At 44.7% G+C, this 27,099-nt stretch overlaps 1 protein-coding gene across 1 annotated transcript in view; it reads right to left on the reverse strand.

Annotated features, from left to right (window-relative positions):
* RIPOR1 (RHO family interacting cell polarization regulator 1) overlaps positions 1-27,099 on the reverse strand; it is a 203,455-nt gene that overhangs the window by 132,182 nt on the left and 44,174 nt on the right. Inside the window, 1 exon segment of the mRNA XM_030203645.1 lies at positions 9,396-9,519. Within this exon segment, the coding sequence (XP_030059505.1) occupies positions 9,396-9,519 (124 nt within the window).

Raw genomic sequence — 27,099 nt, forward strand, 5'->3', positions numbered from 1 at the left:
CTGCCTTTAAGGTCTCCAAATGTGAAATTTAATTTCTCAGTCTAAAAGAGAATTTGTACACAGCAGGTGGGATGTGGGGGGGGGGGGGGGGGAGACCTAGGCCTCCCCCCCTCCCACTTAGGCTCAGGCCCCTTCCACAACCCAAAGTACCTGTTGAATGTGCTGCCCAGAATTGCCCCAGAGCTGTCTCAGCTCGCGCATGAACTGAGCATGCATGAGGAGTGCTGATATCGGCAGCTGGAAAGGCGGCCATAAACTTCTTTTCTGCTGAGGCAGCACTGGGATGATTCTGAACATCTCTGTAAGCAAAGGTAAACATAAACAGGGCGGGGATGGGGGTGGGGAGAAAGATAAAATGCATTGCCCCACCAGTCCACCACTGAGCACCTCCCAAAAATTAATTCTGGCTATGCCTCTGGCACACAGCTTTCTAGGTATCGTCCATTTTGATTTTCCATCCATATATTTACACACACCCAAATGACCAGTAAAAAACTGATGGTAGATTTCCACCTTTGTTGTTTTTCCATTCATTTTACTTTTTTTTGGGGGGGGGGGGGGGGTTGAGAAGTCAGTCCCCTTCTCTACCTGTCCCATACGGTATAACCTCTTATTAAAACAAGAGATGAACTTTTAGCTCAGAATCATACTAAGCCAGTCAGCCACAGGCTATCACTATAATAGGAGGTTTTACCCCTTTAGGTATAATCACCAATCCAAAAAAAAAAAAGACAGCCCCTGGTATTGCACACAGTTTCTCTTGCCACACACAGGTTCAAGGAAAGGCCTATCAGCATGGTTGGGAAGACAGTTTGAAAGGTGCAATTCCTTAAATCACTATGGGACCAATGCAAAAAGCTGCTGCGGTTATCAGCAGGCGGTTAATGAGTGTTAGGGCTCAGAGTGGGAGTTAATTCGCATGTTGGTGCACAGTAAATGAAAACAAACATGAAGTAGGCTATTAGATATTCTGCCTCAATGCAGAGATGTTTTAAGCAAGCACATTGTGAGAAAATTACCATCAGATCTGAGGCAGTGCAAAAGGGTTGATTTGCCCTCTGCATCCAGGGCAGAAAAACTAACAAGGCCCACCCCGGGTCCCCTATCACCCCCATCTTTTTCTGCATTGGTTCCCATTCCTAGTAGTTCTAGGGCCTCTTCCCTTGCCAACCCAACCCTCCATTCCCAACATTTTTTTTAAAAAATCCCTTTGACTAGCAGCACCCTCCACCCATCCAAACCTGTCCCCTTTCTCCCCTACTTAAAAAAAAAATCCTTGGTGTCTGACACCTCCCACTCATCCCCAAGGCCAAATCTGGAAAAAGACAGAAGCGATGCCGCCACACCACCATCTTCACACTTATACGGTACTTAGGCCCACCTCAGTGCATCCCAGGATGAACTGGGCAGGGGCTGAGCACTGACATTTTGATGAGGGTGGGCCAGAGGCAAGAGGGAGTAGGTGGTCCTCCTGCCTCAGAAAAAAGGTATGTGGAGGGGTCAGGGAGGGGTGGGACTTCACTAGAACACCAGGGCCAGTGTTCACTACGGAGTTGGGCTTGGCGCAGCCTGGGGACCACTGGGCCGCATCGGTGAGTCCACTGGACCACCAGGAAGGTTGGTCAGTGGGTCCACTGGACCACCAGGGATTTATTTTAGGTTGGGGGGAGTGGGAGGGAGTCCACTGAACAACTGGGGATTTTATTTAGGTAGGGGGCGGGAGGAGGGCCACCAGAACATAAAGGAGTGTTTTTTTGTTGGGGGGGGGGGGGGGGGTCAGAGGTTTGGGCTCAGGGAATGGCTTGGGGCCTCTGTGCATTACACGCAAAATAATGTTTCATTTAGACTGGCTAAACCAGTCTAAATGAAACACTGCAAGCCCAATTTGCTTAAGCATTGGGCCCTAAGTCCACACTGCTGTCCCTGCAATCCTTTGTTTCTGCCAGTGCTGCGAACAAAGAGGAACTGTGAGGACAGCAGCATGGATTCCCAGGTAGTGAGGGAGTAATCGTGGGACAGGAAGGAGAGGAAAAAATGGAAAGCAGCAGAAAAGGGCAAAGACGATGCTGGATGAGACAGAGTGGAGGGAAGGGGTAGAAAGCTAAGGAGAGGATGCTACTACTAATTTCTGTAGCATTACTACACGTATATAGTGTTTTACACAAATATTGTGGAATAAGCAAAAGTGGTCAAGGCACATACTGGGGGTTGTGGGAAAGATACAGGAGATAAGATGCCAGGGGATGGGATAACTGGAGAGGAGAATCAAAAGATGGAAAGGTCAAGTATAAACATGATAGAAAGAACAGCAGAGAGGAAGGGAGGAAGGAGGAGTGGTGGCGAAGAGAAATGAGGGAAAGGAGTGGGATGTATGTGAAAAAGATGAGTGAGGGAGGAAGAGGATTTAGTTTCTGTGCGTATGAGAATGGAGAAGAGATGCATGTGAGGAGGGGTTGGGAGAAGAGCAGTGTGAAACTTCATGAAACAAGAGGGAAATAGTAATATCTTCTAGAGAAAGAAGCACAAGGGGATGGAGAGAGTGAGAAGAAAAAAAGTAGATGGAGAGTATGGCAAGAAAACCAGAGCAGCAGATGGAGGTGATGAGAAAGGAGAACAGTGCAGAAGGGTGAATAAAGAGAAGGAAGAGTGTCTGGAGAGGGAGAGCATTTGGAATTAGGAAGAAAACAGATGCAAGTCAAAAGAATGAGAGTAAAAGGTAAAGTAATGCCTCTGAAGATGGAAGAGGGTGGTGAGAAGGGAGGGAGAGATGGAGAGACTGAAGGATCTGAAGAGGCCAGGAAGTAGTTAAGAAGCAATTTAAAGAGACAAAGGACTGTGGAAAGGGTGAGAATGCAAAAAGAGAGCTGGGAAGGAGGAGTTGAACAAGGGAAAATCAGAAGCTGGGTAGGGGCTAAGAAAAAGAAAGAACAGGGCTGGATGTCAAAAAGGGTTGTACAATACAGATGGTGCTGGTGAGGGAATCAAAGGAAGGTAATTCTCTGTGAGTACAGAGCATGGCAACCGGGTCTAGGGAATAGGTGAAAGGCAGTAGTAAAGGGGAATTAGAAAAGGAGAAAGACAGGCAATGAGAAAGTTGGCAAGGGCACAAGAGTGGGAGATAGGTATAGCAGTGGTGTGCTGGAACCGCTCGCCTTCTTTCCTCCTCGAAATGCACCACCTGCTCTTCTGATCCCATCCCCACCAACTTACTTAACATCATCTCTCATACTGTCACCCCTCCATCTGTCATATCCTCAACCTCTCTCTCTCCACTGCAACTGTCCCTGACACCTTCAAGCACGCCGTACTCACACCTCTCCTCAAAAAAACCATCACTTGACCCTACCTGTCCCTCCAACTACCGCCCCCCATCTCCCTCCTACCCTTCCTCTCCAAAATACTTGAGCATGCCGTTCACAGCCGCTGCCTTGATTTTCTCTCCTCTCATGCCATCCTCGGATCCACTTCAATCCGGTTTTCGCCCTCTTCACTCGACAGAAACAGCACTCTCTAAATTCTGTAATGACCTGTTCCTTGCCAAATCCAGAGGCCACTACTCCATCCTCATCCTCCTTGATCTATCCGCTGCTTTTGACACTGTCAATCATGACTTACTTCTTGCCACACTGTCCTCATTTGGGTTCCAGGGCTCTGTCCTCTCCTGGTTCTCCTCCTATCTCTCCCACCGCACCTTCAGAGTTCACTCTCATGGATCTTCCTCCACCCCTATCCCCCTATCTGTTGGTGTTCCCCAGGGATCTGTCCTTGGACCCCTTCTCTTCTCAATCTACACCTCTTCCCTGGGCTCCCTGATCTCATCTCATGGTTTCCAGTATCATCTCTATGCTGATGACACCCAGCTATATCTCTCACACACCAGACATCACCGCAGAGACCCAGGCAAAGGTATCAGCCTGCTATCCGACATTGCTGCCTGGATGTCCAACCGCCACCTGAAACTGAACATGTCCAAGACCGAGCTCATCGTCTTTCCACCAAAACCCACGTCTCCTCTTCCTCCACTTTCTATCTCAGTTGATAACAACCTCATCCTCCCCGTCTCATCTGCCCGCAACCTCGGAGTCATCTTTGACTCCTCCCTCTCCTTCTCTGCGCATATCCAGCAGATAGCCAGACCTGCCGCTTCTTCCTCTTTAACATCAGCAAAAATTCGCCCTTCCTCTCGGAACACTCCACCCGAACTCTCGTCCACGCTCTCATTACCTCTCGCCTTGACTACTGCAACTACTCCTCACCGGTCTCCCATTTAGCCATCTATCCCCCCTTCAATCGTTCAGAACTCTGCTGCACGTCTCATATTCCCCCAGAACCGATATACTCTATATCACCCTCTCCTCAGGTCACCTTCACTGGCTTCCAATCAGATACCGCATTCAATTCAAGCTTCTTACCTACAAATGCACTCAGTCCTGCTGCCCTCACTACCTTTCTACCCTCATCTCCCCTTACGTTCCCGCCCGTAACTCCGTTTACAGGACAAAATCCCTCCTCTCTGTACCCTTCTCCACCACCGCCAACTCCAGGCTCCGCTCATTCTGCCTCGCCTCACCCTATGCTTGGAAAAACCTTCCTGAGCCCTTACGCCAAGCCCCCTCCCTGCCCATCTTCAAGTCTTTGCTTAAAACCCAACTCTTCAATGCTGCATTTGGCACCTAACTCTTACCGTTCAGTAAATCCAGACTGCCCCAATTTGACCGCCTCTATCGGACTGACCGTTTCACATTGTCTCTTAGATTGTAAGCTCTTTGAGCAGGGACCGCCCCTCTATGTTAAATTGTACAGTGCTGCATAACCCTAGTAGCGCTTTAGAAATGTTAAGTAGTAGTAGTAGTAACAACAGGCTCTCTTCCCCGGTCCACCTCTGCGCGCCCCCCCCCCCCCCCCAAATTGCAGAGCTGGCTATAGCCGGGGAGAGAGCCTGGGGGGGGCAATGCATTACTCCAGGAAAACAAAAATGAAATGATCCTAGGTTCCAATCTAATTCATGTTTAATGTGGGATAAAATGCCATAAATAAGTAAATAAATATAAACTTTTAATGTTGAGCACCTGATTCTCAAAGTGGACATATTCTAAACACTATAATGAAAATAAAATGATTTTTTCAACCTTTGTTGTCTGATGACTTTGTTTTTCTGATCATGCTGGCCCAGTATCCGATTCTGCTGCTATCTGTCCTCAACTCCATTTCTAGGGCTTCCTTTCCATTATTTCTTTACTTTCCACCTTTTCTTCTTCATTTCTTGTCCTACATCCGTGAGTAAAAACTGGGTCCTCCGCAGACTTGACTGTCCAGTGGATCCAGCTTCTGCCTATTTTATTCATCCATGTGCAGTTTTTCTCCTCTCATCTTTTTCCCTCATCTCATCTCCTTCCTCACTCTTCCCTCCCCTCCATCCATGCCCAGCATTTCTTCTCTCTCCCTTCCCTCTCCTCCATCCACCCATGTCCAGCAACATCTCCTCTCCCCTGCCCTCCCCTCCAGCTACCCATACCCAGCGATTCTCTTCTCTCCCCTGCCGTCCCCTCCAGCTACCTATACCCAGCGATTCTCTTCTCTCCCCTGCCCCCCTCCAGCCACCCATACCCAGCGATTCTCTTCGCTACCCTGCCTCCCCCTCCAGCCACCCATACCCAGCGATTATCTTCTCTCCCCTGCCCCCCCCCCTCCAGCCACCCATACCCAGCGATTCTCCTTGCTCCCCTGATTACCTCCGTTGAAGCGGCCGTGTTATTGAAAACCCTGCCCGTCTCTAGCCTTCCCTTCAAGTTCATTCCCTCAGAGTCCCACCCTCGCGGAAAAAGGAAATGACGTGAAAAGACGGGACTGAGGGAACGAACTCACAAAGGGAAGGCTAGAGACAGGCAGGACTTTCAATGACACGGCTGGACGGAGCCGGAGGTAATAAAAAAAAGATTTAACCCCCCCCCCCCCCCCAGAATGCGGCGTTCAAGCTATATGACACTGCTCCGTAAACGAAAGCTTAGGTTTCTTTCAAACAGCTTCACGATCCTCCGATGACTAACTTAAGCTGTTTTCTCTCAGTATAAGAAAACAGGGCAACCGGTCTGCAAACTCCAAAATGGAAAAACAAAAGAGCAGATCGATAAGAGAGAAATATCAATTTATTATATGACAAAAATATTCAGAATCAGCCCGACACTGGCCGTGTTTTGCCCAACAGGGCTGCATCAGGGGCTACAAAACAAATGACATAACATTTAAAAACAAAACTATATATATATATATATATATATATATATATATATATAATATCAATTAGCTTCTCACAAGGTTATGTCCCCATTTTCAGGGAGTAGGGCTAGGATCGGCTCTCTTCTAAAGAGCGCTCACCTCGATATTTAACATCATTTCCAACTACTGCCCAATCTCCAACCTCCTCTTCATATCAAAACTTATTAAGTTACTGCATCTCTTAAAATTATTTGTGCCACAAAATCAAGTAATGTATTTGATCTGAAACAATCTGGGTTTCAGCCCTAACACAGCAAAAAGACCACACTACTAGCAACAACTGATGAGACCCAGGTCAACCTTGTTAATGAAAAAAATGCTCTATTCTGCTAGATTTAAAAAAAAAACTGTGCTATTTGGATCACCCACTACTTATGGACATACTTCAAGACACTGGTATTCCTTTCATGTAAACTAGAACTGCAATAAGTCTGACACATTCCCTCTGTCCTGTGGTGGGCCCCAGGGCTCTATTTTAGTCCCTTCCCTGTTCAACATCCTTTGGCTAACCTAATGCAACACATCAGGATTGGCACTTTTATCTACACAGATGATAGCAACTTAGATATCCATACAGATTCTCACGGTCTTCCCAACATTGCCAACCTGAACAACCGACTGCTCACTGTCAAGTGGTTTTCTCAATCTTACATGCAAGCCTGAAAAAAAAAAAAATAGGCCACCAGGATTACTAGGAAAAACTACCTACTGCATGTAGCTCCATCAATTGCAGGTACATCTTGGTATCTGTCCAGATAGCAGCTCTTTCTTGTAAAACAAAATTCATTTTCCGCTCTTAAATTTGTTCTATTCATTCATTTCTTGCTCCTAAGGATGTATCAAGTTATGCCCCTATCGGTCTGACTGCTCACGCGTCTTTTAGATTGTAAGCTCTTTGAGCAGGGATTGTCCTTCTATGTTAAATTGTACAGCGCTGCGTAACCCTAGTAGCGCTTTAGAAATGTTAAGTAGTAGTAGTAGTATTTTGCACTTGCGTTAAGCTGTGTATAATACTGCAGCTCTTCTGTCTGGTCTGAAATTTTCTTCCAAATCTCTTCAGTGAATCCAGAATACTAAAGTTCAGCTCCTATAAAGGGGCCCGCAAATTTGACCACATTACTCCTGCTGAAAGACAGCACTGGTTGCCCATACAAATCAGATTTACATACAAGATTTTTTAAAATTATATTTACTTTTTTTTACTAACCCATCATGCGCTCTACTTGAGAACGGCAGAGAGGAAAACCTATCAATATTCCTTATACCTCTTCTCTTTCACTCAGACCTACTCAAAACTTATTTCTTGTCGTCCCCTCCCCCCCCATCTTTTCCATATCGTTCTTGAAATTTAATTGCCACCCTTCTTTCAGGGAGTCTTTCACAAAGGCGCGGTATATATTTATTGTCTCATGCCTCTGTGTTTTCTATGCCACACTGTCAGCTGTGCTGTTAACAACCCTTGGGGGGGGGGGGGGGAATGAGGAACATAAAGGTGAGTGGGAAATGGGGTTTGAGGAAGTGGGGCAAGAGACCATGGGTGACTGGGGAGAGCGAGTGCTAGACTACAAAATGGGGAGGAGAGTGGGTGAAGGATTTGGCTAAAAGAGCAAGTGAGAAAAAGGAGAGAGTGTAGGGTTCTGGGAAAGATCCCGAGGTCAGGTGAAGTGGAGAGGGTGCTCATCCCTAACATATCCTTTCACAGACAACCCCCCCCCCCCCCCCCCCCCGCCTAACAGCCCCCTTCACACTTTCACTCCCTACATTCCCCCCAACTTCTGGCACACACCCTCCCCATCCCTGAGGGCTTGCAAGATGCACATGGAGGCCATACAGTCAAAGTGGCTCTTGACATTGCCTATTTTAATACAAAGAGTGCTGTAGCATGTGTTGTATATTCTTTCATTTCTGTAATTCTAAAGAATATTGCATTACTACATTATTTATAATCAATTCTAGGTTTCCTTTAAAGAGGGGATCTCATATGGCAGCTTAATGCTGCAAGCCACAAACACTTCCAAGCCTGCTAAAGCTTCTGCTGCTGCCAAAGTCATCCCCCTCCTGAAGCTGCTGCTGTTGCTATTGCCCAGTACTCTTCCATATTTCACTGCCATAGTCCCCCTCCCCCCCAAGGGCCAGGGCTGGGGTGAGTGACTTATTGTCTATATTTATATGGGGCTAAAATGACATACAGAGATGGTGCTAAAAGATGCACAAAGCGTTATAGTGGGGGAGGGGTGGGAACAGAGGATGACCATTACTTGAGAAACTTTGCATCTGCATAGAAGCTCAGTGCCACTTATACAGTGGGTGGATCAGTCTTTGCACGATCTGGCCAAGCTATAGCAAACCCTCATTTTCTCCATCTTGAGCTGTGGTGCAGAGAGTTATGGTTGTTTTACATTTGGTGGTTTTAAATCATGTGCAACATCTGACAGTAATTGCTACCTACAGAGTTCTATCTGGCAGTATACACAGAAGAGCAGTATGCCCTGGGAGTCTAATGGTTAGGATAACTGCTTACTCTGGCTTTTAAACAGTTACTTTGCCTGTGCTGATTACCTATGACACAGACTTCAGTTCTCAGAATACCCTTCTACACAACCACCCCCCTGCTGCCTCAATGACAGCCAATTGGGAAATGAAGCAGATATATCAAGATTCTAGAGAGCCTGGACAGTGGACATGCAGCCTCCAGAATATCCTGGGACAATAAAGCATCAGAGGCTTCTTTTAAGGTTAGGAAAGGGGGACAACCTCAAGCATGATACACATTGCTGTCCAGAGTGAACCAGCAAGTTTTTCCTTATAGGGGCCGCGAGCACAACCTCTGCATTAGGAACAAAAATAAGAGGAAGGAATTAAACACACATCATTCTGTGTGGTAATATGGTGCCACCAGGTAGGACCTAGCTGTGTTCCATCTTCCTGACTCCCCCTTCAGAGTTTAAAGTCATCACCACTGTATGTACCAGAATCATTAACATCGATACTGCAGCACCACCCTTCCAAAAAGAAAAACTTCACCTTATCTGGAAACCAGCATGTCTGTAGGATTTGTCATGTAGCAGTCCAAATAGCTGCACGAATAGCAGCAACAGAAAGGCACACGAGGATCTCACCTGTAGCACTTATCCGAAGAGTTCACCCCAGCAAAAGACTGGCTCCTAGTGATGGCCGAGGACAGGAGGCGCCGCTGAGGCCGAACAGACAGCGACATAGTGGAGCGTGTCCGTGAGGAGCCCCCTGCAGGAGGAAACAGAAAAGACAGGTGTCAGGGAGAGATCAGACCACAATACCAGAAAAACATACCCAGTAAACAGCCTCTCCCCACCAACAAACTTAAGCCCAATCAAAACACTTAGGGGTGGACAACCTTTATACGCAGAGGGCCGCAACATTACATAAGGTCAGAACCGTAAATGCAGAGCTCTATAACCTTCTGTGATAAATAAGTAAAAATTTAACTAAAAATGATGGAAACTGCCAAGTGATTATTCTGAAAATATTTGCGAAAAACAGCATTTAAAAAAATCACCATAACTCTGGTTATGGAGGGTTTTTTTTTTTTTTAATACTTCCCATGCTCTCACTGGCTGTATAAAATTCAATGACAGGTCCACCCCTGTTCTAGCCTAACTTAATTTTTATTATGTCTGTTTTCTGGTGTACCTGGAATCTGTCCTGTCACTCAATGGCATTCTGTTTTCTTTTCTTTTTATGCATTTGTGAAATTTTGTAAATCACTTAGATATGGGTCCCAGGATTTGGTGAGGCGTCAAATCATTAATAAACATAACTAGAACAGAGAACTATATAAAAACCATATTATTTATTAGACTTACGCAAATTGAATTTCATCCAGTAGACAACTGAAATTTGACACCTCTCCTTAACTTAAATAAAAGCTCTAAATTTGTTCACAGCCAAGTATGTTCATTTTTTTAAACTATCTGAATAAAAATAAAAAATGGAAAAATTAGCTGTAGTGGCTGCACTTCCAGCAAGGGCCTAGGCTGCGGCATGCAGGACTGTAGTGCTACAACTGCAGACATGTGGCAGCAGGACCATCAGCAAAAGAGAAAAAGTCACTGTATCCTACGTGAAAAACCTTCCAGGGATATTTCTCATGGTCTATTCAGATGACTTTATTGAAAACAGGCATTAATACTTTTCATACTAGGCAGGAGAGCAGCATCTTATTTCTCGCCTCTTTTACCGCAGGTGCAAACAGAGATTATTTCCTCGCCCTGCAAGAGCGGTAACAACCCCTGCACCCGCACCCTGCACCTCCCGTCCTCACTCCCTTCCTTACAAGTCTGGTGTCGATCGCTCTCCCTCCCCCCCTGCAAGCTCCGGTGTTGCTTGCTCTCTCCCACACACACACACCCTGCCACCAGGTCCTGTGTTGCACTCTCCCTCCCCCCTCTGCAAGCTCCGGTGTCACTCCTCCACCTCTCCACTATGCTCCAGCTGCAGCCTTTCCATCTTCCGGGCTGCTGGCAACGTATGTAAGCATGCTGCCTTCACACAGCCCGGAAGCCTTCTCTCTATTGCGACTTCCTGTTTCCGCATAGGCAGGTCACTCGCTGCAGAGAGAAGGCTTCCCAGTGCGCGAAGGCAGCGTGCTTACATTGCTAACGCTGCCGGCAGCCCGAAAGATGGAAAGGCTACAGCGAGAGCATAGCGGAGAGGTGGAGGAGTGACACCGGAGCTTGCAGAGGGGGGAGGGACAGTGTGACACAGGACCCGGCGGCGGGGGTAGGAGGGCAAGCAACACTGGACTCGGAGGGAGGGAGTGTGATACTGGACCTTGTGGGAACAGAGGGAGGATGACACCAACCCTGGGGGGGGGGGGGGGGGGGAGGCAGGAAGATTGGGAGAGCAACACCAAACTTGGGAGGGAGGGAGAGCAACACAAGACCTTGTGGGGAGGGGGGAGGGAAAGCGACACAAGCCCTTGAAGGGAAAGAAGAAGGGAGAGAAGGAGAGTGACACGACCTTGCAAGGGGGGGGGAGAGGAAGGAAAGGCATGGGGTATGGGCCTTGGAAGCAAGGGAATGAAAGAGACAAAGATGGAGCTGGGGACTGATAGGGTGATGAGATTCAGTGAAGGGTAGATGAGGACTAATAGGATGGGAATGGGGGTTAAGGAAGCAGGTGAAAGATGGGGAAAGATAGGGGTTTAGGAGACTGGATATTAAGGGAGGGACAGAGGGAGCAAGGGTAAAAGCTAGTAGGTAGATGAGAAGTGAAACAGAGACTAAGGTGAGAGAAAGGAAGGGGGTGGGAGATGGACATGAAATGAAAGGTCACTGTCAGACAGATGTAGAGAAGGAAAGGAAGAAGCCAAGAAGAGAGAGAAGAAATGGAAACATCAACATGGAAAAGAATTTAGAGAAGACAGGCATGTGGAAAGTGGAAGAGACTGGGACCAGCCCAATTAGAAAAATAAAGTGCTCGGACAACAAAGGTAGAAAAGAAATATTTTTATTTAATACTTTTTAAGGACTAAGGTGTGCTTGCTTTGTGAAATGTACGTCTTTTCTATTTTTGTATTTTGCAGAGTGCAGGAGAAAATACATTTCTGTTTCTCTTTTACCAGTGTTTACACAGTTTACAGAGTCTGGCTTTCTTGAGGGAGATCTCCATTTTAGTTTTTCTGTGGTTCCCTGTTTTGTATAGTGAGAAAATAATTAAATATGTTTCGAGTTGTAGAATGATTAGAAAAATTAGTGCTCATTATTGCTTGCTATGCGAATGAATATTCCATCACTGTTTCATTATTGCTTGCCAGACCAGTCCAGTATTATTATATTTTAAAGGCATTTGTTTGCATTCATTTATGCAGTCTTTACATGCACATGATTTTGCTTTTTAAACCCAAAGGTCAATCTTAAGGGTGGTTAAACAGTGAGGCTTCTCTGGATAGGGACAGAGTTCACGGGGGGGGGGGGGGGGGGGGGGGGGGGGGGGGCGACAGGGACAAACTTTGTCCCCGCGTCATTCTCTATTAAGAACCTCTGGGTTAGAGCAATGTGCTGAGAAACAGGGAAACTAGGGTTTGAATCCTCCTCCTGCTACTGACCCTTCTTGTTACCTTAGGAAAGTCAATATCCCCCAACTGCTCAAAGTACCCTCTTAGGGTTGTAAGCTCTTCCAGACAGGGACGTATTGCACCCAAATGCTTATGTTTCAAACACTACTGGACATACACAGAGCTGAACAGTGACAAGATTACATACTGCCATGAGTGACTTCCTTCAAAAAAGGTGGTAAATAAATCCAAATAAAAAATGTATTCATTCATTCCAGATTTGTTATACTGCTGTAACTGTCAGACAGGGCAAAACGGTTTACAATCTAATAATAAATGATAAAAAGAAAAGAACTACAATAAATCATAGTAAAGCTACCCATACAAACAAGAACACACTTAGAATATAAGCTCTCGCTCATGCATCAGAGCCACACCATGCCAAATGTCACTCATAAATAAAATAGTATAAATTTAAGTGAACCATTAGTTATTCTGCAACATCTTTATCGACCAGAATGAAAAATTCATTTTAATAATTACTTGGAAGGAATTCAACAGCCTATGTTTCTATGCAATTATGCTTACAACTTTCAGACAAGCCATTAGTAGGGCTTGCCAACTCATGAAAATATCTTCTACCAACAATCTGCCAGGTTTCTACAACACTTTTCACAGATGCCATTTTATGCACAGTTGGTCTCAGTATGCTGAAATTCACTCTGATTGCAGTGTGTCCAACTTCAGAGCATTGCAGCTATACAGTGCCTAAGCCCATGGTACCAGAACAAGCCCCTTTCACACACTTTTTAGTGAATATGAATTTTAAAATTATGTAATTTGCATCATAGTTAGACAGTTGGCAATTCTGAAACTAGGAGCCAAATGCACAAAGGTCCCGTTAAGGATCCGTCTGCGTTTCCAAATCGGTAAAAATTTACCGATTTAGAGGCAGATGCACTAAACCTTAATCAGCATTTAACGACCCCTCCAACGAGGAAATTTTGATCCGTTGCATGCATCAAAGGGCTTTTACCGAGGAAGCTAGCAGCTAACGAAAACGGAATGCAGATGAGCAATGTGTGTACAAACCCCATTGAAACGAAATGCACTAACCTTTTCCGATTGCCTTTATGCAGGAAAAAGGCAGGAAATCTAACGAGGAGGTCTGTACCTCTCGTTAGGACAGCTCTGTGCCAGGAAAAATCGTAAAGTGAAAAAAAAACAAACAAACTGTGAGCCAATCCCAGCGCATTAGCAGAGCTAAAAGCGCTGTGATTGGTCAAAAGGAAAACTGAAAGGCACAATCCATAAACAGAAGCCTCTACCAGGCCCAAGGAGTTGAAAAATATTTCTTAAATAAGCTTTCAAATGTCCCCATGGAAGAGAAATCCAGAGGTAACAAGAGATGTCTTCATTTTTTTTAGGCTCTGGGATAGCGTTAGGAAGTCAGACTCCACTGACTGGATCCAAACTTCCTGGTGTCCCCCTCCAGTAATGAGTGAGCGGAACATCCCAAGCTGTCCAATTGGTTTAGCCCCTCTCTGTGGAGGGGGACACCAGGAAGTTCGAATCCAATCAGTTCACAGCTCTAAAGTGATGTCATCAGGGAAGCCCTGCAGGGAGGAGGAGTTGGGACAGCAGCCAGCCAATTAGAGTCCATCTTCAGGGAGATGGGTGTTTCTAGGATGTCAGCCAGCCAATAGAAAGAAGCAGCAGGAACATCTGGGGGTGGAACCAAGCCCGTGTCCCACAGACGCTGTTTCTTTGATGGACCCTTAACTTCCTTGCATTTTTGGTAAGTCACCATTACTTTTATGCTTTACATTTCAGTACACCCCCCCCCCCCCCCCAATTTCTTTGCCAGTAAATGTAATTTGAAAAAGAAACATATGTGGCACGGCTTTCATAAACACAAAGAAGCTGCGTGTAAGCTGTTATACTATTTTTTTTTTGTGCTCCATCTTCCCTGCCTTGTTTCTCCCCTTCTCCTACTTACAATAATGAAGAACCGGCAGGTCCACACCTCATGTTAAAATTTCCACGGTAAAGGTAGGGACTGCTTTTGTGCATGGGGTCAGAAACGTAGTGCTTCGCATCGCATTCACATTATAATAAAAGTTAGCTCATTTGCATTCCGTTTTCGTTAGCTGCTACCGTGACAGGGAAATGGCTCGGAGAACCTTTTTGTGCAGTGTTCCGGTTTACTACTTGCACGCTAAACTGGCTAGAACCAGTTTAAAAAACCACGTTGCTGGCTCGTTAAGTTTAGTGGCATCTGGCCCACAGTCAGGTACAAAGGTCAGATTCCACTGTATGCATCTAATAAAGTCCTAAATTGAAGCCAATCAGCTAGATAATCAGAATGCCCTAACCATCCTGCACCAACTCTCTCATATACATCCTCTGCAACCTTTAAGGTGCCAATGATTGATGTCTATGCTCTGGGCCAATTTAAGATTTTGGTACTCATAGGGAACACTAGACAGTAGATCCCACAGATCAGGGAAGGGTGGGATTCCAAAAAGACTGGAAAGCCAGATGAGGATCAAAGGAAGGCAATGCCACAGTACTGCCCCTTTGAAGCAGAAGAAGGATATGGCCCTACAGTAAGGGACAGCAAGCTTCCCTTTTAGCCTGATTTAGCACCTTCAAAATTTGCCCATGCCAAAATCTAGACCCGTCTATGCCTCTGATAACCATCCTCTGCAGTGGTTATATGGTATAAACTTACACTATCTCTCTTCTCAGTAAAGGCGCTTTGACTACCCCCACAATATAGGGCTCTGTTCTTTGAGGCGTGAGAGGAAACAGTGCATCTAATGCAGAATTTGTAATCTGTGTTCCATACAGCTCTCACCAAGTGTGAGTTGCATCATACCCATACCCCTATTTATGACATGATCATAGAAATCATCCCCTGGATTCTATAAAACTCTCCCAATTTTGGGCACGCAGGGCAGATGCATGTGCAAGTTAGTTATTGAGCCATTAACACCTATTTACACAGGTACTGTGGAAGGGTCTAGTTTTGATAAGTATGCAGCAATGCAGTTGCTACTGCTTCCATGGTCCCTGTACAGAATTCTGTACAAACTCTGTAATGGGCATTGCATTGGGTACAGAATCCCCCCCCCACCCCCACACACACACACACAAGAGAAGCATGTAAATGAAAATCAATTACTTCTTCTACCAAACTGTCAAACAAATATGAACCCAGAGATTTTCTTATCTGAACTGTCTTCTCCTTGCATTGTCTGTTTTGTCTCTATACTTAGTAGCTGTTGACTTTTCTTTCTTCCTCCCTCACCCACCCAAGGAGACACATACTAGGAATGTGTATTCCTTTGAAAGGATATGGGAGTTTCTTGTTGTTTCCAAATGAAAATGGCAGGGAAAAAACAAAATTTTGTGTTTTTTTTCTAGTGCTGTTGATACTGTGGAGGAAAGAGTGCACAGCCTGCATGAGCTATCATAAAAAGAAAATAAAAAACAAAAGTAAACAAAGGATGCTCCAGATAAAAATCTGGAATGTATTGATCGGTGAGCAAGACTTGACACAGCTGTGTTTCGGTCTACAGGGCCTGTATCAGGAGTTTTTTGCGATCAGAGAAATCAATTCTTGTATTGGTCATACAGTTGTGGATCTTATTGTGGAGCTGCAATGTCTTACGTCTGAATAAAACAGTGCTCTGGAAAGCCTTCTAATCTCGAGTATGGACCCGGATCGAAAATTGTAAATGGAACAGTCGTTTGTCACTCTTATTCATAAACAGAACATGTGGGCTCTGAACAAGAGACATGCTTGAACTATTGGGAAAGAGTCTCTGCTCCTAATAGCAATGTTAAGCACATGCTCTGGTATCACAAAAGCAAACATCTCCCCCCCCCCAAAAAAAAAAAAAACATTCCCATAAATGACACAGGAAATTAAACAAACAAATTTCAGGTTGCTCATCCCTAATATATGCTGACTGAACAAGAGTCACTTTGTCCTCTCTCACTGTAAAGACCACCATGTCGTCTAAGGCACGATTCTCAACTACAGTCCTTGTAGGCTAGTTATGCAGACTGACATTGCTCTTAGGCAGAGTATGTGTGTGTATTTATTATATTATATATACATACACACACATATATATATACCAATACATCTGATGAATGTTCATTATGGATATCCTGAAAGCAAGACCAACCTGTGACCCTAGTTGAAAAGCCTCACAATTCTAGTCAAGAGAGACACGCCACCATATTCTCACATTTCAGTTGAGAAAACAGTTTGAAAATAAAATTTAAATATGGCTAGAAGCTTACATCTCTAATTCTTCAATTAAGACAGGTCTTTTTCTACGTTATGGTCTGAATTCCTGTTCACTAATTAGAAAACTGCATACACATTTTATGGATGACTAGACAGAACTATTTTTCTATAAGTATTAGCTAAACAGTAAGGATGAGGAGATGGATGCAGGGATATTATACAGTGATGTGAAAAAGGTTTTGCCTCCTTCCTGATTTTCCCCCCATATTTCATACATGTCACACTAAAGGTTTCAGATCTTTAAACAAATGAAACGGTACTCGATGATGCGTAAAGTCACTTTTGCTACATGTGTAGAAAAACTTATTTCTAATATTAGACAATGGGAACCCGAGTAAAGACCAACAGTTTTCAAATTATTACATCATTTATCTAAGGAATAAAGTTATAAACATCCATATGAAAAAAGTAACTGCCCCCTTAGTTACTCAAAATACCAACTGATCAAATTTAATTGATGATTGTTGAACTTTACCATGAAAGTGAAGTAGGCACACAAAGTTTCTACATGGTCAAGATCAAAGGAAATTCCAGAAGAGATGAGAAAAAAAAAGTTGTAGAAATATATCGCGCTGGAAAGGGTTACAAACGGGCTTATTTTCAAAAGTGATCACTGGCCATTTCCCGACATAAATTGGAGATGGCCGGCGATCTCTCAAAAGCGGCGAAAGTGGTATAATCGAAAGTGGCTTTTTTGACAGCATTGCCGCTTTCCCGTTGCCCGCCAGCGAAAGTTCAAGGGGCGTGTCAGCAGCGTAGCGAAGGCGGGACATGGGCGGGCATGGGCGTGGCTACCAGATGGCCGGCTTTCGCGGATAATGGGAAAAAAAGCGGCGTTAATCAGTATTTCTCCGGGTTTACTTGATCTTTTTATTTTTAGTGCCCCAACTGACCAGATGACCACCGGAGGGAATGGGAGATGACCTCCCCATACTCCCCCAGTGGTCACCAACCCCCTCCCACACTAAAAAAAAATAAAAATAACCTTTACCAGCCTGTATGCCAGCCTCAAATGTCATACCCAGCTCCCTGACAGCAGTATGCAAGTCCCTGGAGCAGTTTTTAATGGGTGCAGTGCACTTCAGGCAGGCAGACCCAGGTCCATTCCCCCCTACCTGTTACACTTGTGGTGCTAAGTGTTGAGCCCTCTAAACCCCCCCAACACCCACTGTACCCACATGTAGGTGCCCCCCTTCACCCATAAGGGCTATGGTAATGGTGTAGAGTTGTGGGGAGTGGGTTTGGGGGGGATTTGGGGGACTCAACACCCAAGGTAAGGGAGCTATGAACCTGGGAGCTATTTGGGTATTTTTTTAACGTTTTTAGAAGTGCCCCCTAGGGTGCCTGGTTGGTGTCCTGGCATGTCAGGGGGACCAGTGCACTACAAATGCTGGCTCCTCCCATGACCAAATGCCTTGGATTTCACCAGGTTTGAGATGGCCGGCATTTTTTTCCATTATCGCTGAAAAACAAAACTGGCGATCTCAAACTCGGCAAACTCTGGAATTTGGCCGGGCTAAACCGTATTATCGAAAAAAAAAGATGGCCAGCCATCTTTTTCGATAATACGGTTCCGGCCAGCTGTTGCACCGCCACCAAAATAGATCGCCGGCACCGTTCGATTATGCCCCTCAAAGCCATTTCTAGGACTCCACAACCACAGCAAGAGCCTTTATCTCCAAATAGAGAAGACTTGGAACAGTGGTGAATCTTCTCAGGAGTGGCCTGCCTGCCTGCCAAAATTACTCCAAAGGTGCAGCAACAACTCATCCAGGAAGTCGCAAAATATCCCAGAACAACATCCAAATAACCTCAGCCTAGGTCAGTGTTCATTATTCCACAATAAGAAAGCAACTAGGCAAAAATGGTATTCATGGGAGAGTAATACAGCAGAAACCATTGCTATCAAGAGTAGCATGAGTGCTCATCTGATAAACAGACCTGGATGATCCCCGAGCCTTTTGGAATAATTGTCTATGGACAGACAAGTCAAAAGTGGAACTCTTTGGACAGCACAGGTCCCACCATGGCTGGCATAAAACAAATACAGCATTCCACAATAAGATTATTATACCAACAAATATGATAGTGATAGGTGGTGTAGGGACACACTGCTGCCTCAGGACCTGGAAAACTTATTATTGAAGGAACTATGAATTCTGCACTATACCAGAACACTCTTAAGGACAATGTCCAGTCATCTGTCTGTGCGCTGAAGCTTAATTGGGTTATGCAGCAAGACAATGATCCAAAATCCAAAAGCAAATCTACATCTGGATGGTTGAAGTGAAACTAAATTAATGTTTTGGATTGGCCTAGTCAAAGTCTGTCTTAAACCCGATAAAGATGCTGTGGCAGAACCTGAAGCAAGCAGTTGAAGCACAAAAAAAAAGCTTATATTATCAGACGTAAAGCAGTTCTGCAAAGAGTGAAGAATCCTCAATAGCAATATTAAAAACTGATAAAGTTACAGGAAGCATTTAGATTCAGTTATTTCTGCTAAAGGAGGTACAACCAGTTGAGTTTAGGGAGCAGTTACTTTTTCACATGAGTGATGTGGGTGTGGCTTAACTTTGTTCCTTAAATAAATGTAATATTTTTAAAATTTGTATTTACTCAGGCTCCCCTTTGTCTAATAATATATTTTGTATAAAGATCAGAAACCAGTATGACGCATATACAATAGGGGAAAATCAGGAGGCAGCAAAAACTTTCACATCACTTTACATGAGTAAAGGAGGTCTCGGAACACTGTTCATAACAGAGAAAGATACCTATTCAGGCTGCCTAGTTAGTTTAGTCCACACTAGAGGTGTACAGACCAAAACTTTTCATTTTGTTTAATTTCCCATGTTTACAGGGGAAAAAACAAACAATTTTTTTAGTCTTTTTTCTGGGGGGGGGAGGGGCATGTATATATATGGCCGCCCTTGCTCTCAGTAAAATACAGGTCAATGGCTCAGGCTAAAGAGCTAGGCCTCTACAAGCAAATGGCTCATAATAAGAGCTGGGCTTCTCTTAAAAATCCAAAGTCATCTCTGATACAAAATACATTTTTCTGCAGCACAAGCTGAACTGAGTTCTCAGGGAGCTGGCACGGGAGGGGGTCTTTTGCTCTTATAAACATGCCTGGGACTGGCATCAGTGAAGAGTCATGAAAGATGTTTTGGGCTAATGAAAGTAGATAAGGGGGTAGATGTACGTAGTTAGAGAGTACTCAGAGGGAGGGGGAGCTGAGAATAGCTGAGAAGAGCAGAATGACTGATTAAGTCATCTCGCCACCTGTGCTCTGCACCCCTTTTGTGTATAGTTGGAACCTGGGACCTAATGAAGTCACCCTTGTCGGTTCCTTATCAACTGATAAGGGATAGCAAGCTCTGCTGACATAGCTGGATCCCATTGGAATCCATTGGGTTGAGACAGTATAAAGGAAGCACCCCGAGAAGTGTAAGGCGCAGAAGGAGAGACAGAGTACCACCGAGGGCTGATGTGTCGTGTGATTCTGTTCCACTGTATGATTGACTGAATTGCTGGTATCCTCATTATTGGGTAATGTATCAATGCTAATTAATACTAATAAACTATATCTCTTTAACTAATTGAAACTGGGTTCCTCTTTAATTACAGACTTAGCTACGGCCGAGCCTGTACTGAACTGCCATGAGCAGATTCAAGGTTGGGAAAGCTAGATATTTGGAGGGCATATGTAACTTTGCCCAGAGAGATGAGACGGGCCACTGCTTCCGCTGCTTGATTAGCAAAGGCAGATTCTGAGAAAATAAACAGGCAACACTGCAAACAGTGTACAGATGAATGCACCCATACCAGGGGTTCTCAACCCAGGCCTTGAGACATACCTAGCCAGCCAGGTTTTCAGGATATCCATGGTGAATATACAAGAGACAGATCTGCATATAGTGGAGGCAGTGCAAACCAAACTGTCTCATGTAGATTTGTTGAGGATACCCAGAACATTTTGTAGTATATCAAACAAACTGAACCTGAAAACCTGGCTAGCTGAATATGTCCTGAGATCTGGGTTAAGATCCCCTAGTTTACACTGTTGAGGATAACACCCCAGCTGCTAGAAATTTGACCACCTGTAGAATGCTGTCTTTTCAAAATCTGAAGTCAAGAAGAATTACAGGCTAACTGAAATATATTCCCGTCTTCAAAAGGGCTTACAATTTAAGCTTTGTACATGAGGTAATGGAGAGTTAAGTGACTTGTTCAAGATGGATTTTTAACTTTGATATCACTGGTTCGCGACCCATTGCTTTAAGTTTCCAAGACATAATCCAGCTGAATCCTCTTCCTCACCTCCCAGTGGCATAAGCAATAGGTGGGCCTGGGCCTGTCCACTTTCAGCTCAGACCCAGCCAGCAGCAGCACACCTTGGTGTAGCTGGCAGGGATCCCTAAACTCTACCAGGTGAATACATGTTAAAGCCCTATAGTAACTCCCCTCAATCAATACCTTGACAGTCACTGGCAGTATTCCTGAGGCGCTAACACCAGCAGCATGCTCAGTTCAGGTGCGAGAACTCAGCATGCATGGCATGTAGGTATTGGCAGGTGGGGAAGCTTAAAATGAATTAGCTTGGTTTTTTTGCAGTTACAAAAGTGAGAATTTTCCTTTTCTTTAATGCCAACATGTAAGACCAGCAGCTTTAATTTTTGGTTCCACAAAGAGCATAGTACAAAATAAATAAATAAATAACCTTGAAAGGGAGGTGTGCTCATCCTTCTGCAGTCATGTGGTTCTGCTTCCACAGCAGCCTGATCTGACAGGTCTGAGCACAAAAAATTACTAATCAGCACTTTGAGTTGCACACACACATTAGGTATTATTAGGAAAGGAATGGAAAATAAAAATGAGGACGTTATAATGCCTTTCTATCACTCCATGGGGTGAGACCACCCTCAAATATTGTGTTCAATTCTGGTCACCACATCTCAAAAAAGATATCATGGAATTAGAAAAGGTACAGAGAAGAGTGATGAAAATGATAAAGGGGATGGGACGACTTCCCTATGAGGAAAGGCAAAAGCGGCTAGAGCTCTTCAGCTTGAAGGAAAGACGGCTAAGGGGAGATATGATAGAGGTCTATAAAATAATGAGTGGAACAGGTAGAGGTGAATCGCTTGTTTACGCTTTCCAAAAATACTAGGACTAGGTGGCATGCAATGAAGCTACAAAGGAGTAAATGTAAAACGAATCAGAGAAAACATTTCTTCACTCGTGTAATTAAACTCTGGAATTCGTTGTCAGAGAATGTAGTAAAAGCAGTTAGCTTAGTGGGGTTTAGATTTGGATGGCTTCCTAAAGGAAAAGTCCATAGACCATTATTAAAATAGACTTGGAAAAATCACTGGTTATTTCTAGGATAGAGGTAGCATAAATCTGTTTTACTGTTTTGGACTCTTGCCAGGTACTGTGACCTGGATAGGCCATTGTTGGAAATAGGATGCTGGGCTTGATGGACTTCAGTCTGTCCCAGCATGGTAATACTTATGTACATATGTTGGAATGCCTTCTGCACATAAATGTATTCATATTGCAAAGGTTTGTGCACAGAATAGAATTCAAACACTTGCGCATATGTGTGTCTGCTTAATTCTGTGCACAGGTTGTAGCTACACTTAGCACAAAATAACATACATATGTGTCTGGTGTAGCCTTCCAGGTTAGGACTGTGCAGAACTTGTATGTTTTTATATACAATTTGTTTACTGCATCGGTGCACACAAATTTGCATATGTTTTAAGTTAAGAAGTCATGTGCTAAGCCATCAACACACGCTCGAATGCAAGCTTACAGCGCTCACCCCTCAGTTTGCAACTTTTGTCCTACTGCCATGCATCAAACTCCTTTACCAGCCTTTATGTGGAACAATAGCAAAAGGCTTTACTAATGCAGACAAGCAACTACTACATTTCCCTAATCCACTGCATGGACAACTTTAGTCAAATCAATGTTATTACATACTTTTCCTACAACAGACCACACAACAATACCAGTAAAGAATTCAAAGTTTGACTGATTGAATTACATGGTTTCACATGGAAGACCTATGTCTACAGCATAATCTAAATGTTTCAAGGTTCTGACTATATTTTATAGTTTTGTCTACCACGGAACTAAAGGGTCTACAATTGCCTGCCTTTTTCTTGTGTAGCATGACAGCATCTGCTCTCCTCCAGTCTCTAGGAATCTCTTCAAGTACAAGTTGAACTGAGCTGGGAAGGGTGCAGTCAGCACATTGTTGAGTTCTTAGTGATCTGGTCTCATGGCCTTATCCACTCATCTGCAGAAATATTTCAAGCACTTCCTCTACTGAGATATTAATCGTTTCACATTTATTATAAACCTATTCCAAACTTTCAAACTTTAAGACCATCATTTTCCCTTTCTTCTATAAACAGTGAGCTTAAGTAGAACGAAGAAATCTTACATTCTTGTCTTCACATTTTCCCTTTGCCCATCAAAAGGATGAAATAAAATATAAAAAGCCTGCTCTCTCCTCTGTTTGGGACTTTGCTTGTCTAACTAGCCCTCCAGCATTCCTTTATTTTTCTTAATTCTGCTCATCTTCCTATGTCCATTTTCTCTTTTTTTGGCAGATTTTCAATGCTAATCTCCTTTCTGTTACCTCTTTGATTAACGAAAAAAAAAAAAAAACCAAACAGAAACCTATATGGTCCTCTAGTCTTGCATTCAGTTTGATACCTTCTTAAAGCTCCATCTTTACTGCAGATCAAAGTTCCTCATACCCTGCATCCCTTGGATTCATGACAGGACCTCCTCAGCATTATCAGTCATCATATTCAAATTTGCCCTCCTGAAGTCCAGGACCCTAGTCTTAGCATGGCTCAGTTCTGGTTGGAGTTCAAAATTCAACCACATGCTTCAAAAATCAACAGACCCAAAATTTTCCATGCCATGTCAGCAATTGTGTATCCATTTTGTCATTAGATATCCAATATAACCTCCCTTGAGAGGACTCTTCCACTACTTTCCAGAGGGATGCCCCTTGCATAGCATCCATGTCTCCACTACCAACTGAAGCTGCAGCAGGTAGGCTCCAATCTATGTGCTATATTGAAATCACTTACAAAAAACTAGCCATTACCCATAGGCACCTCATATCAGAGGCTTGGGGAGGCTAAGTCTCCCCGGCCCCAACCATAATTTTCCCTACTTGCCAAACTTACTGCCTCTCCCCTCCCATTCAGTCTTACCCCCACTTCCCTCTCCCTCCCCACCCATCCCAATTATCCAGCCTTTCTTTCCCTCCTATTCACTGATCCATGCAGCACCATCTTCCTCCCTTGCAGCTCTGCTGGTCCTTGCCACTACTGTTTACTGTCACAGTTCTGCCTTCTCTGATGTAAGCTTCCAGGGCCAGCACAGGAAGCAATAGTGGCAGGTAGAGAACTGTGGTCCTGAGCATTTTCTTTGGTTATTAGCATGGGCTGGGCAGAGATGCAAGGAGAGGGAGGGAGAAAAATGGGAAGGAGAGAGAGACCAGCTGTGCGCAAGGAAAGAGCGTGCACATGGGGCAGTACTGGATGGGAGGGGGAGACAGACTGAGAAACAGCAGAAAGGGGAAATACTACATGGGGAGGGGGGAGGGGAGAGAGAGAGAAGGGGCAATGCAGGATGGGAAGAATGGAGATAGGCAGGGGCAGTGCTGCATGCCAGAGGAAGAGAGAAAAAGACAGGCAATGCCAGCTGATAGGGTGGGGGGATTGGAGAGACAGAGATGCTAGATGGCAGGGCAAGAGAGAGAGAAGTAATACTGTATGGAGGGGGAGAGAAAGAGAGATAGTACAATGCAGGATGTAAGGAGAGAGAAAGAGAAGGACAATGCTGAATGGGACAGGGGGAGGAGGGAGGAAAAATGAGATAGGGGCAATGATCTATGCCAGGTGAAGACAGGAGCAATGCTAGGTGGAAGCAGGGGATGGGAGAGAGACAGAGGAGATACTGGATGTTAGAGCAGGGAGAGAGAAAGAGGCAATGTTGGATGGTGGGAGAGAGAGAGAGAGAATAAATGCTAGACCATGTGGGGGGGGAGAGAAAGAGATGCTTGGTAGGAAAGGAAGAAAGAGAATATTCCAGCTGGCAGGGGGAAAGAGGAAAGAATTATTGAAAGACTGGGGAATAAGGAAGAAGAATGGGAATAAGGAAGAAGAATGGGAGGGCCAGCATGAGGTAAAGAAATGGAAAGCTGTAGGTAGACACAGTAAAAAGAAGGAGACTGAAATCTGAATTGATAGGCAAAAAAATAAAAATTGAAGAAAGCTAAAAGGAACAGATCAGTGTTGAAGTTGGATATAGTGGAAAAGACAGGAGACCAAAAAAAAATGAAAATTGGACAGGAGACCTGGGGGTGGGGGAAGAGTTAAAAGAAGACAAGAAAGCAGTAACCAGAGACTGAGGCCAACACAATTAGAAAAATTAATGGCCAGAAAGAAAGAGTAGAAAAAATATATTTTAAAATTCAGGATAAGAATGTGGTAGCTGTGTTACCCCCGTTTACAAACCGCGCTACCAGCTACCGCGCTGGCAATGCCGATACAGTGCATGGGCTGTGTTGGCATTTCCTACACCAGCAGTCGCTAGTGCAGCTTTGTAAAGAGAGGGGGGTAGGGGTTAGTCTACTTTAAAGGTTAATAATTAGAAGGTGGCACCTCTTTATTGGTCTAAATATATTTTTTTTTGACTAGCTTTAAGCCAAAACCTCCAGGCTAAGGGCTCCTTTTATAATACGGCGCTATCGATTAGAGTGTGCTGAATTCAAAAATGCCCATGGGAATTGAATGAGCTTCTTTGCATTCAGCGCATCGCTAATCAGTAACACTGCTTTGTAAAGGAGCCCTAAGTCAGGGCAAGCATACTATAACTGAAGTATACTGTTCAGACATGATGAAGGAGGTTTTGGCTTAAGCAAGCTAGTCAAAGAAATGTATTTAAGTAGTCAAAAAAAAAGGCATCCCCTTATTTTCTATTTCCATCTTATTTGTTAATTTATAATGTTTCAATTGGAATGTGTCAGTTTTTTTTCATTTACACCTGCTCTCTTTATATTTGCACAGTACAGAGGGACATGTGTATATATTTCCCTAGTGTTGCATAATATACAAAGTCTGGCTTCTTGGGGGATTCAGTTTAATTTGTTTCTACATATTTCTATTTTTAGTTTGTGGCTACTTATTCTATACTTGAGGGTCTACCTTAGTTTGTGTGAAAAAAGGTTGGGTATTCTGTTAACATCCAATGTTTGTGTAATACAGCTTTAGTTTTACAATGCAATGTTTACGGTGTTGTTTACGGTCCTTGTTGTGTGGCCCCTGGAAGTTAGTAATATTATGGTAAGGTAGAATCAAACATATAAAAGGCGAGTGTCGTACTCACTCGCAAATGCGCAGTAGAGACTTCCCTCTCTGCCCCGCCCCTGCATCAATACGTGATGAGGGGGGATGGGACAGAGCAGGAAGTCTCTACTGCGCATGCCGCAGACGTACTTGCAACCACTCCGCCCCTCCCCCCCCCCCCAAAGTCACTGCTACCACTCCCCCCAACCGTAGTCGCCGCCACCGCCGCCCCTCCACCCGGCCCGAGCACTGTCTTTCTTATTGAACTTACATCGCACCACGCAGACGCAGCAGGCACATCAGCAAAGCTGCCGTCGGGACGGCCTTCCTTCTCTGCCTGTGTCCCGCCCTCGCCGCGTTACATCACACGAGGGCGGGACACAGGCAGAGACGGAAGGCCGTCCCGACGGCAGCTTTGCTGATGTGTCCTGCTTCGTCTGCGGTGGGGTGATGTAAGTTCAATAACAGACAGTGCTCGGGCCGGGGGGGGGGGGGCCGAGCAGCGGTGACATCAGGGGAGGGCCTCGGAACCCCCCCCCCCCGTTCCAAAATGAGCCGTTTACACGGGCCTCAACGGCTAGTTACTTTATAAGTCCTGAGTGATTTTGTAGGGTTTTGTATGACTTCACAGTATGCCTGGTACTGGAGTTTGGATTTAGCTCAGCCCTTTTCAGTTGTAAGCTCAATGCGAGTGTTCCGGTCTCAGGGGCAAACTGTCATGGACACAGGGAAATGCGAGCAGCAGGCAAACCTTCCAACCAGACCAGAAGTGCTATAAGCACACAGAGAGACACAGACCAGAAGTGCACAGGGCACACAGGCTGCACTAACACACAAAACCAGGATTGGAATAGGCGGGAACAGAGGGACAGAACTAAGTAAAACCAGAAGAGATGCACTCAAACAGGCCAGACCTGGAACCGAATCACACAGAGCTCTCTCATGCGGGCCGCGAGGCTGAACCGGAACCCAATCACAACAGCAGGAGGCAGAGGACTAGGACTGAAGCTGAAGATAGGCAGGACTGGGACTGGAACTGAGCTGAAAGCAAAGGGGACTAGAGCAAGCAGGGCAGACTAGGCAGA

Source organism: Microcaecilia unicolor, chromosome 5, assembly GCF_901765095.1.
Source record: "Microcaecilia unicolor chromosome 5, aMicUni1.1, whole genome shotgun sequence".
Classification (NCBI taxonomy): Eukaryota; Metazoa; Chordata; class Amphibia; order Gymnophiona; family Siphonopidae; genus Microcaecilia; species Microcaecilia unicolor.